We start from the raw sequence: 15,886 nt of genomic DNA, 5'->3' as shown, positions 1-15,886 counted from the left end.
TACAGTGGTGTGAGGTGGTGTGCGGACCAGCGACACTGAGACAGCCTGACAGGTTCTGTTTCTGCTCATTGGAGGACTGTTATCAAGAGTGACCGTGTTGTCTTCCTTTCCCTCCACCGAGGTTATGCTATTGCCAGCAGTCCACATGACACAATGAATGAGTCTCCTACATGGTTGGCTGGGGACAGGCAGAGGCACAGAGAGACCCTCATCAGGTCAGCCTACTGAAGGTAATTCACAAGTCCTCTCAACCCCTCTGTACTGGACCTATACACACATCACTCATCACACATCCCAGTCACGTGGGGTTGGGAGGGCGGTAAATCAGAGGGTTAGATCTCCATATATGTCCCCATTTGTTTGTGACCCATAGGGACCGCTTCTGTGGCCACTGCGTTTGGAAGATGACGTGCCTTGTAATCGGGTGTGTTGGGCTGTCAGCTCAGGGTGCATGATCTTGCCAGCATGACTCAAGTCTGCCCGTGAGCCGCTTCCTGCGCTTGTGCATCTACTTCAGTTGCTTGTATGATCTATTTTAGATTCTCTAGCCTAAGGATGTGTGCGCATTCTCACAGCAGATAGCCACAGAAAAAAGAGGGGTAGGGGGATAGATAATGTTGAAATCATCTACAGGCAATCATGCAAATTCCCCGTCTGTGGTGCACTCAGGGATGTAGATAGCAGAGCAGCCCTACTTCCTCATCAGCCACAGCAAATGTTTAATTATGCAAACGAGTGAGATCTCTATCAGCCCTTTGCACACGCCAACATGTAGGCTACACATATGCCAACGAGTCATTTTAACCTTTAGAATTTCAACTGATGTATGTCTTGACCATGTCTGAGAGCGGGAGTCCATGGTGGTGCAACGATAGTAGGAGACAGGGTCAGAGGACCGGTCCTCTTTGTCTCTACTGCAGATGTCACACACTATGCAGCCTTTGCACACTGAAGCAGCCAGGCCTGGGTTTGGCTTGACCCTGAAGTGTCGTTCTGATTTAGACCCTATTCTCTGTGTCTGCTACCAATGTGGCCTGATGGCTGTGCCACCATGCAGGGGATTTGCCATACTCTGTGTGTCTGCCATTTGGGTTTTTACATAAAGCAGAGAAATGTGGATCTTCCTCTTCTTCCTCTCCTCTTCTCGCAGTAATCCCTGGGGAGCGGGCTTCCTTGGAAGGCTTGGTGTAGTGAGAGCACTGCGGTGACATTGTGTTGTTTCTATGGTTGGGTCTAATCTCGTGGAGGCAGAGGTCTGTTTTTTTGGTGTTTTTTTATTGTTTGAGGGGCTTTAGAGCAGCTTTGAGCCTGAGGGGCGAGAGCACAGAAATCCCAGGGATCTTCTCCCTCTCCCAGTAAGAAGATGTGGGTTACAACGAGGGGTGTTGGGCGATTTCAAAATTGCCATAACTAGAGGGGCTTTGGTTTCTAGGCTACATAGAACTGTCTAAATCCATTGCCCCCCCAAAAAACGAGGCCATCAGAAAGATGCCGCTTGAATTATAAAGTCGAACAATAAATGTGTTAATCCTATACATTTTCCCACTGCACGCTTGCATCGTTGTTTGACAAAAACATCAGCTACGATAAAGAGCAAAATTAAACAATCTCTCCAGCAGCAGCAGTATCAAACGCAACCCCGGAGCTGGGAGAATGACACCTTCGGTACTCTACCTCTCATGCAATTATGCTTTGTCACCTGCATTTGTTTCAGTGGAAACCACATGTAAGAATAAATAATATGAGAGATGAGAGCTGTTTCATTCAAATCAGCCTTCCCAGAGTGATGTACATTTTCTTTGTTTAGTCTCTGGGGAGTGGAAGGAGTTTCATGGGGATGTCTGTATCGTGGTTAATTACTGCCATCTGGTGGGTGAAGATAGAATGTGTTTGCTCAAGTCAACACCATATATATTATTGAGTCAGGAATAAAGAAAGATATAATTTAGAAGCAGTCATGGAAATCCTATAAAACAGTTTTACTACGATTGCCACCCGAGTCAGCGACCTCACAGGGAAAACTTATGAGCCAATTTGACCCTTTTAATGGGAAAAATCCCCCAGAGTAGCTTCTCCAAACAATTGCAAAAGACAGAACCATTAAAAGGGAGGGTGTAACCCCACCAACAGTAAGAGGATAATACAAAACAGATGTTGTGGTTGTGTGACACGCTGTTTTGGCCTTTCAGCCAAAGCCTACAGTTATACATAACACTCCTGATATGTAAAATGTAGTCTATTTCATGACTTATGTCTCTGATCCCTACTAGCAAGCATTTGAAACGAGGTTAGTTACACACCACAAATACTGTAATTACACAAATATAATATAGTTCATAACATTGTGATATAAAGGCTCAAATTAATATTCAACAACAATTTGGTTCACCAGGAAGAGTATATTAACTTCAATTCAAATCAGTTTGTCAAAATTGGACACAATTCTATATTCTTGCAGTTTGAATAATAAATTCTCCTGAAAAAAAACCCAGCCCTCTTAGAGGACAGTGTTTGTTGAGCTCCCTCATACTCTGGCTTCCTCTGTGGCCTTTCACTTTCCACTGACTGACCACAGCTCCCCCAACGCAGTTCTCCTCTGACATTTCTAAATAAGCAGCAGCATTATGAAGTTTGCCAACACCCTGATGGTCAAATGACAGGGTTGTGATTGGACCAGCATCAGCTTCCAGACTTCACCATGGGCTGATTCTACTCGTTAATACTGTTGTGGACCAAACAGGCCTGAAACACCCTAGCAAATCCTGCCTTCAACTGCCCCATCCCACTGGCCCAATTATTCATGTGAATTAGACACATTTTTTCTCTTCTTGATGTTCAGACATGGGACTTGCTTTTGAGATTTATGTTCAACTTCCTAACATTATTTCACCGAAGAGAAGGCTTTTAAATGATGGGGGTCTCTTGTTTAGACAGAGATAGTATTTGAGAAAGACAGAATTATCATCCCTCCCTGCCAGCACTGAGAAACAACAATCACACAGCACAGCTGTAACTAGTTACTGTATGTTACCACCACACCCATGAGGCCAAATACAACTTTATTTATAAAAAGTAAACCCAGAGCTGCCTCTGTGGCTGGTTTCATGGCAATGGGCTGGGTCCTGTGCAAGATGTATAAATGGCCTCAAGTCTGAATCACATTGTTGGACAAGTATTGGTTACCCAAAACCAAAAAACATTCACATACTGGACTGTGATAGAGCATTTTAAAGTTTATTTAGGAGAAATCAAGTAAAAAAAACAGTGGTATATTCTTCTGGAGAAATAAGACCAAAAATTAACAAAATACAGATTAACAAACCGTCTAAGGCGATGCAGTTTCCCATGTTAAGAGACAAATGGAGGAGTTAGTTCCTGCAACTTGTTGTTTGACAAGCAGTCAAATACCAATTAAATAACATTGGAACATTAAACCCCAACATATCACTGAGATTCAACTCATGATAAACCCTTACAGTTCCACTGTGGTACAGAAACAAGCAGAGTACCTGCAGCAGTAATGTCACCCTGACATCATGCCAAGAGAGCCTTATTCATAGAACGACTGGTGTTCCTGCACTTATCAAACCTCAGACAACTCTGGAAAAAGATCAACTTTTTAGATAGATACAAATGCATGGTTAGAGGATCATGAATATCCAATGGCTACATATCATGAGTACAATGTTCTGTTAAAAAAAATCTAGAGGATCATTACGCACGGCGCAATGATAGTCTTTCGATAGCAAAGTAAAAAAATTTAACGGGAATATGAGTGTATATAGTCATTTTCAAAACAGTATAGAATATAGGATGCAAGTACATATAATATAATTTTTTCACAAAGAGCTGACTAAAACAATCTCAATGTACTATACAATTTTCTATCAGTGTTAACTCATGTTTACTAAAGGAAATGGAAAACACTTCAGAAAGGTCATTCATCCTCAAACTGCCTCTATAAAGCACTTTCGATGTTCTGCTACTCCCCTTGATTCTGTTAATGTTTTTTAAAGTCCCATACAATTTACACTATAGAACCTATCCCTCTTTCCTCAAAGCTTACTCATACCAGATCTTATTTTAGACAAAAAAAATATTAAGCTGGGTAGTGATGGTGGAATGTTCATGCCATCGTCTCAAGACAAGCTTGAGCAAGGCTTTCGTTCAAGGCCAGCCATGATACATGTGGGTAAAGTCATCAGCATTTTAATTTAGGGGAAATAAACATTACACTTTCCAAAGTGAAGAATGTCAAGTAGACATGCTCATTGCAAGTCAATTTAACAAAAGAAAAGTTAGTCAAAATTTGACAGAATTCAACTAAACATCAGATTGGAATAAATAAAACCTCAACTAACGGCATTATGGTGAAGAGGGTCAACTCTAAGACAGGACTGGTCTACAGATGTTAAATGTTGACTATTCAGTCATGCGTCTAAGCCAAAGCATCCCGTACCAACCACATAATAACAACGTAGCCTATTATACTGCATTCAGACAGCCTTGCCAGAGGCTGCGATCGGTAGATGGATGCTAGTGTATACATATTCTAATGAAAACCATATACAAAAAATATATTGAGTACGACTGTACCAGCAGTAAGTATTTCTAAAACGGTTACTGACAAAAATAAATTCTGAGGGTAAATAGAATAGAATAACAAGGCTTATTATAATAGATACCAGCTATTTGAAACATGCATGTCTGTAAGCAGAATACTATAATTATTACTAACTGTATCTACGAAATAAACCAGTGAGTACTAAAAGAACAAAAAGATAAACACAAAAAATGTAAAGTCCACAAAAGAGAAAGAAGTTAGTCCAGTTCTGAATAGTTGGAGAAAATAAAGAGAGAAACATTGTGACCAGAGGGAGACGAGAGCCTTGACAGCATTACCACTGTTAGTATTGTTAAAACAAACAAAAACGCACTCTTACAAATGTACTGTTTGCTCCAAATGAAACAGGTATGCTGTTACCACTACCTCAATCTAACACATAATAGTGCAAATCAGAGGCGGTCTTCCTTTCCAACTAAAAACACAAACACAGGGTCACATGTGGAGTTAACAGAGACGGCAGGAGGATGAAAACAGAAGAGGAGCAAAGCAGGCTATGGCTTTTTGTTTGAAGCAGCAGGCAAGTTCTTTGGTTAATAAGAAAGGCATGAGGGAGTTAAGACCGAACAGTATGCCTTCTCAAAGGCCAAATGAATTGGTCATTTTGGGAATCTCTGTCAGGGTAAGTGTTAAAAATATATAAAATGATACACCTCAAATAAAGACAAGCTGACATCTGCGGGTCCTAGAGAGCTCCTCAAAGTGATATTTCTGCTTTCAAAATGAAGAATTTGAACACTTGGACTCAAACCAAAACTACACTAACTAAACAAATGTATCAAATCCTCCCAGATCGGAGTGTCAGGAACCCCCCAAGGTCTGTAAAAGGCCAGCTTTGGTGTATAATAAAGTATTAAAACTGGAAATTCATTGTCTTGTCTAGCGTTGTTCTGAGCTCAGGGAAGTCAAGCTTGACAATGAATGGTATAGGGAGGTCAATCGGTGCACTTGTCTGATGCCACAGACAAAGAAATGGTTGTGGTTCACCATTCAACAGTGAGGGAGGTCCGGCCAGTGTTTCAGGAGTTGGCCTCTGGACTGTGGGGGTGTCCCCCCGGCCCCTTGGACTTGATCTGGAGCCAGGTCTTCCCCAGGGCCTTGGCAAAGTGGTCGTCCACCGAGCCTGTGATGGACACAGAGTTGGAGACGGGCTCGGGCTCCTTGTAGTTCTTCCCCAGGCTGCGGCGGAAGTGCTCCTCGATCACAGGGTCGACCGCAGTGTTATCTGGGATTACAGAGGAGAGGAGAATAAATCAACATTTTAAAGTGTGGCATGGTAACAAAGATACAAATTATATCAAATGTATGCACAGATTTACCAGTAAGGTAATGTGGTGATAAACATTTACCATCAGCCTTCCTCTGATCCATGGGTGGGCTGGGGCTGTGAGACTTGTGGCAGTGAGACAGGTTGCAATTGCGATTGCTTGCAGGAGCACAGGTGATCACAGAGGGACGATTCTATAAGATATAAACAAAAACGTTAGCGACACACAATACGAGACTGTACGTAAGGCGCAACTGACCAACGCATGAATGTATTTCGGAATTGTCAGAATTACCTGTGGTCTGTCCACAGGGCCAGGCATGGCAGGCCTCTCTGTGCCACCCAATCCAGAATCTATGCTGTTTTTAGTCAGAGCCAGAGGCTGGTCCATCGCATAGGAGGGGATGGAGGCGTACAAGTGGTTGCCATGGAGGCCGTTGGAGGAGGAAGTGATGCACTCCACGGGGCTGTGGCCGAGGATCCAAGGGTCGTTGCGGTTGTCTCCGCCGGCAGGCTGTCCCCTGGTTAAAGAGAGGACAAGTGGCAGATTACCCCCGACAGCCTGACACAGACCAGCAACTGCTCCAGTTATTCATAGGCCACTTTAAATCAACCCCGCCTTGAAGTCAGGAGATTGGGCCTGTCACTTAATGAGGGTGCAGGGATTCAGTGCATGGATTGTTTAAAGAGCAGTAGACAGTGTTTACTTACGACACGCGTCTCTTCGGCACATGTAACTACGCTGAACAAGAAATATAAAAGGCAACATGTAACGTGTTGGTCCGATGTTTCATGAACTGAAATAAAAGATCCCAGAAATTTTCCAGACGCACAAAAAGCTTATTCCTCTCAAATTGTACACACATTTGTTTACATCCCTGTTCGTGAGCATTTCTCCTTTGCCAAGATAATCAGTCCACCTGACAGGTGTGGCATATCAAGAAGCTGATTAAACAGCATGATCATTACACAGGTGCACCTTGTATTGGAGACAATAAAAGGCCACTCTAAAATGTGCAGTTTTGTCACACAACGCCATGCCACAGATGTCTCAACTTTTGAGGGAGCATGCAATTGGCATGCTGACTGCAGGAATGTCCACCAGAGCTGTTGCCAGAGAACTGAATGTTAATTTCTCTACCATAAGAACGCCAAATTAGGGAACTTGGCTGTACGTCCACCCAGCCTCACAATCACAGATCACGTGTATGGTATTGTATGTGTGAGCCAGGCATAAGCTACGGACAATGAACGCAATTGCATTTTATCGATGGCAATTTGAATGCACAGAGATACCGTGACGAGATCCTGAGGCCCATTGACATGCCATTCATCCGCAGCCATCATCTCATGTTTCAGCATGATAATGCACAGCCCCATGTTGCAAGGATCTGTACACAATTCCAGGAAGCTGAAAATGTCCCAGTTCTTCTATGGCCTGCATACTCAGACATGTCACCCATTGAGCATGTTTGGGATGCTCTGGATTGACGTGTAAGACAGGATGTTTGAGTTCCCGCCAATATCCAGCAACTTCGTACAGCCATTGAAGAGTGGGACAACATTCCACAATCAACAGCCTGTGCGAAGGATGTCGCGCAGCATGGAGGCAAATGGTGGCCACACCAGATAATGACTGGTTTTCTGATCCACGCCCCTACAGATGCATATCTATATTCCCAGTCATGTGGAATCCATAGATTAGGGCCTAAGGAATTTCAATTGACTGATTTCCTTATATGAACTGTAACTCGGTAAAATCTTTGAAATTGCTGCATGTTATGTTTCCATTTTTGTTCAGTATACATGCACACTCCTCGTGTGTACAATATTTATCTGATTTTCATGCCAGCAAATGTTTGGATACGTTTGACATTAAAATATTGTAATGTAAAAAAATATTTCAAAGTACGTAACGATAGATTAAGACAGACATGTTTATACTTACAGTTGAGCAGCAAACAGTCGACTCATTTTGGTCATGTGGTTGTTGTCACAGTCAATGCAGTCATCTACCTGCTCCTCGCCATACTTCCTTTTGCTGGGGCAGATGGGGGGAGGACCGGTCCTCATGTTGGTCATTGGAGAGGGCAGCGACGGCATCCTGGATTCACCTGTGAGAGAAGATTCAGCTGTAGAGAACACTCTCTGTTTATACTTTGCATGCAAACCAAGGTGGTCATGTCTCAATAATGTAGAACTACAGACTATTCAGAATGTTTTAAACACTAAATCAGTAATACTAAGAGTTTGCCATGCTCCCCCACGTGATCTAGTTACCTGCTGTGACCATTACCTGACAAATGGGAACTAGAAAAGGTTTAGTCGATTAAACTCAAATCCACGATTTACGATGGAGTTGAGCGGCAACTAGTGTGGGGGGGGGGGGGACTGGAGCTCCGACGTAGTTTTTAAATCAGAAACGACTGATTTCCGCACCCAAAGAATAGCCCACAATTACACACATTGTTCTGTGTAATCGCTGGATATTCTTTGGGTGCTGAAATCAGTAGCTAGTTTTTGATAAAAATCTTCAATAAATGTAACATTGGAGCTCCAGTCCACCCACAGTAGTCGCCACTCAAATCCATTGTAAATCGCAGAATTGAGTTTAGTCGGTTAGACAAGGTTTAGCTTTACCTTGTCTGTCAAGCCTTGCAGTCACACTAGCTAGGTTTCCATCCAATTGGCGACAGATTCATGCAAATATTCAAAAAAAAACGCATGAATAAAATATGCTAATTTTCCTACCAGAGATGTGTTTCCATCAAATTGACTTGTTGCAGATGAAGTGATGACGGTGCACATAAAAAGAATTTGAAGTTAAATTGCTATGTACCGAATACAAGTTAAATGGGTTTCCATCTCATTTTAACCTTACTGATGGTTTTGTCACAAAAAAAATGCATTATACACTGAATATACCAAACATTAGGAACTGAGTTGCACCCCTACCTTTTGCCCTCAAAACCTCAATTCGTCAGGGTATGGCCTCAACAACGTGTCGAAAGTGTTCCACGGGGATGCTGTCCCATGTTGACTCCAATGCTTACTACAGTTGGATAAAGTTGTCTGGATGTCCTTTGGGATGTGGACAATTCTTGATACAAACAGGAAACTTTTGAGCGTGAAAAACCCAGCAGCGTCGCAGTTCTTGACAAACCGGTGACGCCTGGCACCTACTACCATACCCCGTTCAAAGCCACTTAAACCTATTGCCTTGCCCACTCTGAATGACACACATACACAATCAGTCTCAAGACTTAAAAATCCTTCTTTAACCTGTCTCCTCCCCTTCATCTACACTGATTAAAGAGGATTTAACAAGTAACATCAATAAGGGATCATGGCTATGTCATGGAAAACAACAAGTGTTCTTAATGTTTTGTATACTCAGTGTATATCAATGTGCCCACTATTATTGGCTCTAGTATTGGTTCAAGTATTGGCGCTCTAGCCAACAGCTTGCAGATATGGAACGCCGTGTGGGTCATCGCGTGTCAAAGAATATATACACGTCAAATAATACTATTTGACACGTTAAATAAGCTTTTAATTTGACGTGTCAAATAACACAATTCTATTATAGAATGTTGTGTGTGCTGAATTTGCACGTGCAAGCCAAGCGCCACCATTACTATCAGTAGCACTGTCAAAGCTGTACATAGAAGTCTGCAAACAAGCACACACCATACACGAACAATGTGTTTACAATACCACGTTGGTAATAAGGCATTTGTTTGACCGCTTTAGCTTGGTACCCATCTAGCACCAACACAACTAGCCTGAAAACAATGAGCAATAGAAACTGCAGTCATTTTCATTAATCTTTTAAATGATTTAGGCATCCTTGTGAGTAAGTATTAGCTAGGTAACCACTTGTTGTTCACCTATTAAAATTGAAATTCAGTTCATGGAAATACATAAAGATCCCTTTTTCAGGACCCTGTCTTTCAAAGATAATTAAAAAAAATCCAAATAACTTCACAGATCTTCATTGTAAAAGGTTTCAACATTGTTTCCCATGCTTGTTCAATGAACCATAAACAATTAATGAACATGGACCTGTGGAACGGTCGTTAAGACACTAACAGCTTACAGATGGTAGGCAATTAAGGTCACAGTTAAGAAAACTTAGGACACTAAAGAGGCCTTTCTGCTGACTCTGAAAAAGAAAGATGCCCAGGGTCCCAGCTCATCGGCGTGAACGTTCCTTAGGCATGCTGCAAGGAGGCATGAGGACTGCAGATGTGGCCAGGGCAATAAATTGCAATGGCCGTACTGTGAGACGCCTAAGACAGCGCTACAGGGAGACAGGACGGAGAGCTGATTGTTCTCGCAGTGGGAGACCACGTGTAACAACACCTGCACAGGATTGGTACATCCGAACAGCACACCTGCAGGACAGGTACAGGATGGCAACAACAACTGCCCGAGTTAAACCAGGAATGCACAATCCCTCCATCAGTGCTCAGACTGTCCGCAATAGGCTGAGAGTGGCTGGACTGAGGGCTTGTAGGCCTGTTGTAGCAGGTCCTCACCAGACATCACCAGGTAACAACGTCGCCTATGGGCACAAACCCACTGTCGCTGGACCAGATAGGACTGGCAAAAAGTGCTCTTCACTGACAAGTCGTGGTTTTGTCTCACCAGGGGTGATGGTCGGATTCGCGTTTATCGTCAAAGGAATGAGTGTTACACCGAGGCCTGTACTCTGGAGTGGGATCGATTTGGAGGTGGAGGGTCCGTCATGGTCTGGGGCGGTGTGTCACAGCATCATCGGACTGAGCTTGTGTCATTGCAGGCAGTCTCAACGCTGTGCGTTACAGGGAAGAAATCCTCCTCCCTCATGTGGTACCCTTCCTGCAGGCTCATCCTAACATGACCCTCCAGCACGACAATGCCACCAGCCATACTGCTCGTTCTGTGCGTGATTTCCTTCAAGACAGGAATGTCAGTGTTCTGCCATGGCCAGCGAATAGCCTGGATCTCAGGACCTTTCTTTTTTTGCTGATTTTAGCTAGCCAGCTACTTAACCCTGTTACCCAAAGCTAACGTTATAAGCAGCCAGCTAGCTTCATCTGGCTAGTGAGGCTCAACCGGACCGGGTTGTGTTGTGAAGCTAGCCACAATAAAGATTAGGCACAACAGTGGAATTTGAGGTTTACCTTCAAAATAAAAGTAGCTCTTTGAACGAGACGCAGAAGGTTACAATTGGTGGAATTGTAACATATTTAGACTAGATAATGTTAAACAAGGTTGGAATGTGAAGCAATGAAATGGGGTATCAGTCTACTCGGTGACACCCACAGAACACAACTGTGAAGAGTTTACGCAAATATTAGCTTTGTAGCTCTAAATCGGGGGACTGTGACTTTGTGAAATCACCTCCCCAGTCAGCCTATTGTGTGTATTGACATTCATTTTGCACTGTACAGCTTTACCCAAGATATTTTTTCCCAAGGTCCTCCTCAGAGTTATCAGACTCCAAAACATCCACGCAGTTTTGTTTTTCCTCAGGAATAGTGTTCAATGCATATAGTAGGTTGACAATAAATGTGGTTCTAATCACAGCTGTTTCAGATTCCCGCAATAAGAGCCAAGACGCTAATGTTATCTGGGTGTCAGAGTAGACTGATAACCCATGTCATTGATCCACAATCCATAGGTAATGCTGTACAGTGAAATAAGTATGCCCCCCAATGCAATGCTAAAGTGTAATACATCCAGTGTAATTTCAACAGATTTGTCAAATTTAACAAATTGTCTTTTACTGATTTTATATAACATTCCAACCTCGTTTAGCATAATCTATTCAATTATGGCATAATTCTACTATTTTTTATTAATTTGCATCACTGTCAATGACATACTTTTATTTTGAAGGCTAACCGCAAAGTCCACTATTGTGGCAAATCCTTATTATGTGTTTGGGGAAGAACATTGTTTTCACCCATCAGCTAGCTAGCTTTTTTTTTATGACCAGCACTGTAGGTGCGCGAGACAACTTTACCTATATTTTTTTATAGCATACCTATCGATGAATCCTTGTGACATATGAAATACGAGTGATAGTGTAATCAATGTATAATAACTACGTAAAAAAAATTATGAAATTATTATGTGACGTGCGGTCATATTCAGATCCTGATTGGTCAATAAGCTTATATGGCACGTCAAATAGTGTTATTTGAAACGTCAAACACAATTTGTCGTGTATCTTTTTTTGACACGGAAAGACCCAAAAGGCGTTCCATACGCTGATACAGTGCGGGTATAGCCTACATGAGATTATTATGGACAAAAGAACGACATTATTTTAATTTGTCAAATGGCTGCCAAGCATCGATCATGAGACCCTCTCCTTTATTGGAAAGGAGAATAAAGATTATCACCTTACACTTTCACCACCCATTGAAGTTGAGAATTTGTTGTTAACTGACTTGCCTAGTTAAATAAAAGGTTAAATAAATGTTTTTAAATAAAAGTCAAATCAGAACTTATTTTATTTGTATCCTAATAAACTGCATGTTTTCCTGAGATGTAGGACCACACAATATGCCATCGCGTGACTCCCAAGTTTACTTCGATATGATGGTTAATATATCAACATTTTCACACCGCCATTTCTCACATAATACATTTTACAGACAATAAGATCCCACCTTGTCATGCGTATTTTGTTTAACCGACAAATTTGCTGTTTCCATCATCAGGCCTGTCTTTACATGTTTTATCCGACATGTACTTTACTCGAATAAGAAAGTTGGATGGAAACCTGGTTAGAATTTTTTTGTGGTTACAAAACTAATCAACACATTCAATTGTGCTTTTAATGCTAGTTAACTAAACACACGGTATGGTTTGTTATGGTGATAATGGATTGATCAACAAATAATGGGGGAAGCCATAGCATAGATAGCTGGCTAAAGTTAGCTAGCAGTGGTGTAAAGTAGCCTACTGAAGTACTAAATACTTTAAAGTACTAAGTTACTTAAGTCGTTTTTTGGAATATCTGTACTATTATTACATTTTTCACAAATTTTACTTCACTACATTCCTAAAGAAAATAATGTACTTTTTAACTGCATACATTTTCCTGACATCCAAAAGTACTCGTTACATTTCGAATGCTCAGCAGCACAGGAAAATAGTACAATTCACGCACTTCAAGAGTCATCCCTACTGCCTCTGATCTGGCGGACCTTTGTAAATAATGTCTGAGTGTTCGAGTGTGCCCCGGCTATCCGTAAATTAAAAAATAAATTAAGAGTGCCGCCTGGTATGATTAATATAATGAACGTTGACTACTGTAGTCAGTTTGCCTCTATTGGCCTATTTATTGCCTTACCTCCTTACTTCATTTGCACACACTGTATAGATTTTTCTATTGTGTTATTGACTACAATATTTTATCCCATGTGTAACTCTGTGTTGTTTTTTTCGCATTGCTTTGTCTTGGCTAGGTCGCAGTTGTAAATGAGAACTTGTTCTCAACTGGCCTACCTGGTTATAAAGGTGAAATAATAAAATAAAGTTAACGTTAGTGACTTACCATCAGCTAGGTTTAGGCCAATAACAGATTTAGCTAGCTATTGAAAATGAGTCTCTTACCTTCGTAGTGTAGTCTCCCGATATTGTTGTTCATTTTGTCCAGGAACTGATAGTTCAACAGGTCCATTCTCGTGAAAACCATTTACGCGTACTGGCTACTTGCTAACATCAAAGTTAGCAGCTAGCTAGCCAGCTAGCCAGTAAGTGTCCGTCCTAGAATAGAATATAAAATATTAGCTAGTAGCTAGCTAAAGTTAACCAACTAGCTAGCTAGGTAAAGATAACGTTCGATTATACGCGTTGTTGTACCAAATACACAACATTAGCTAGCTAACGTTATAGCTAATAGTTTAGCAACCTCAATGAACTAGCTAGCCAATGCATCCATGTCAAATGGCCCTCTTCGCCTGTAAACATTGGATAACTGGCTAGGCTAGCTAGCTAACTACCGTGGTAGCAAGCCACTAAGAAACTAAACTAGTGCAAGCAGCTAAAGTTAGCTAAAAAGCTAACTCACTTTTTCAAAGTTGGTAAAAAACAAAAAATACAAACCTACAATGTGTTCGAGGTCCAGATCAGATGGCCGATAGTCAAAACGAACTGTAGATAGATCTTCTGAAAATCAGTTGGCTGGCTCCATCAGTATTATATATTTTTCCGCAAACAGTTTTCAGACAAAAGGGACGTTGCGCCACATCTCATACTCAGCCTAGCTACACAGTGACGCTGCTAACCAAGCTAGTTAGCTAGCCAACTACCCCTGGTGACTATCTTCTCTCCCACGACCCCATTCAATTTACTACAAGGTTCTGTGCGTCAGGCCCGACTGAACCAAGGGGCCACACAAAGGGAGGACTTTGACAAATATAATATTTTTCACTTGAAGCAAATATTTTTTTCCCCTGAGAGATGTTTGTTTTTTGTATTTAGATTAGTCATAAACCTAGTGATTCTTGAGTTTCGACATCTGGGGGGGAGTTGTTTTTAAAACATTGTGTAATTTTCTATGTTGAGGTTTTACAGGGAGTTCCCATAATTGTTTGGTGTTTCAAACATTTCGCCCCGCAATGGAAAATGTTAAAAACCTCTGCTTTACCTTTATTTGTTTGTTGGAAATAATCTTTATTAAAGCAATTTTTAACATTTTACAAACATAATAGGTTCAACCATATAAATACAAATATGTTTTCACATCAATACATGGGTTCATTATTTGGCTACTTAACATGATTTACATATTTAATAGTGTCCATGTAAGTTTTTGTAGGTCAACTTGTTTTTTTGGACCTGGCCTAGACTCCACAAGCACATAGGAAGGATCATACTCTATGGAAGGATAGGACCTTGAGAGGAACCAGACTCAGAGGGGTCTGCACTATGGATGGTATGCAACTCATTATCTAAACCCGTTATAATCCTATGGGAATGGGATCCTCGCTACAAAATAAACGCCAGGTGAAATATGATACCATAGGCCTATGGGTCATTAGGCCTAATGATATTGTATGTTTAACTAGAGATATTGCATAACGATGACTGGATTTTGTCTTAATGAGCGTGTTTATAATGAAGACATTAATTTAGCGACAACGCCTAGCGACCTTGTCAAGAGGTTCGGACCTCTTGGCGTAATTGTTGACAGTCGCTGGACCTGGTTTTGAGTCCCGTTTAGGGCCACCCCACAAATTCGCTGTTGGTGTCAGAGGTGGGATAGCGCCTGTGAGGCCATCGGAGAGGCGTGTTCACGTGAGGGAATTGGTATAGAGACTTTTGGGGACACGCAGTCCTGAAGGAAAGGGGTAATGTAGCGACTTTGTCAAAAGGTTCGTAACCTCTTGGCATAACTGTTAAGGTTTTGGCTTGACAGTCGCTGGACGCGGGTTCGAGTCCCGGTCGGGGCTACCCCCTGAATTTGCTACAATATATTATATACTGTGTTTGTAGGTTATGTGTTCATTAGGTTGGGATGATCATAATCATTTACTAATGTTGTTTGCAGAAGTCTCAACCCTCACATCAACCAATGTGGTCCTCCTACTCATTAAGACTTGTGTCCTTCCTTTCTGGATAAATTAGGTCTGACCACAATCTCTACAATTATCACCCTACTTGAGAGAATAGCAGATTTCTAATGCCAGTTTCCATGGAGATACATTTTCTGCCACTTGTTACAATGCGTTCTACACTTGGTGCAGTGTATAGCTTAGAGCTGTGGAGGAGCAGCATGACATTTAATGACATTGCCTGAGGGAAAGAGCACCTCTGAGGTCAATGTGTTATGTGTGAGAACATGATTCATGCCCTACTATAATAGTGACATAAAATACAGTGCAGCGTCATCATTAGTCTAGTATTTTCCTTCGTATTTCACAGTACATCATTTGTCTGACAATGGCTTTTAAGGACGTTATCAAACACTCAAGACAGAGCAGGGAATTCAT

General features: G+C 41.7%; 1 protein-coding gene across 3 annotated transcripts; it reads right to left on the bottom strand.

Moving 5' to 3' along the window:
• Positions 1–3,218: 3,218 nt before the first annotated feature.
• Positions 3,219–14,285, bottom strand: LOC129860999 (transcription cofactor vestigial-like protein 4). 3 transcript variants are annotated; one of them, XM_055931999.1, is made up of 6 exons: positions 13,998–14,285; positions 13,506–13,658; positions 7,840–8,023; positions 6,187–6,412; positions 5,974–6,085; positions 3,219–5,849 (listed from the first exon to the last, which is right to left on the bottom strand). In XM_055931999.1, the coding sequence occupies exons 2-6, from the start codon at positions 13,585–13,587 to the stop codon at positions 5,644–5,646; spliced, it is 810 nt and encodes a 269-aa protein (XP_055787974.1). In that variant the 5' UTR covers positions 13,588–13,658; positions 13,998–14,285; the 3' UTR covers positions 3,219–5,643. The 3 variants fall into 3 exon arrangements, with proteins under 3 accessions (XP_055787974.1, XP_055787975.1, XP_055787976.1); XM_055932000.1 differs by having other exon boundaries at positions 14,002–14,285; XM_055932001.1 differs by having other exon boundaries at positions 7,840–8,005; positions 13,998–14,284.
• Between the last annotated feature and the right edge of the window lie 1,601 nt (positions 14,286–15,886).

This window comes from Salvelinus fontinalis, chromosome 8 (assembly GCF_029448725.1).
Source record: "Salvelinus fontinalis isolate EN_2023a chromosome 8, ASM2944872v1, whole genome shotgun sequence".
In the NCBI taxonomy this organism is placed as follows: domain Eukaryota; kingdom Metazoa; phylum Chordata; class Actinopteri; order Salmoniformes; family Salmonidae; genus Salvelinus; species Salvelinus fontinalis.
The sequence above is the reverse complement of the archived record's forward strand: the minus strand, read 5'-3'. Positions and strand labels throughout refer to the sequence as shown.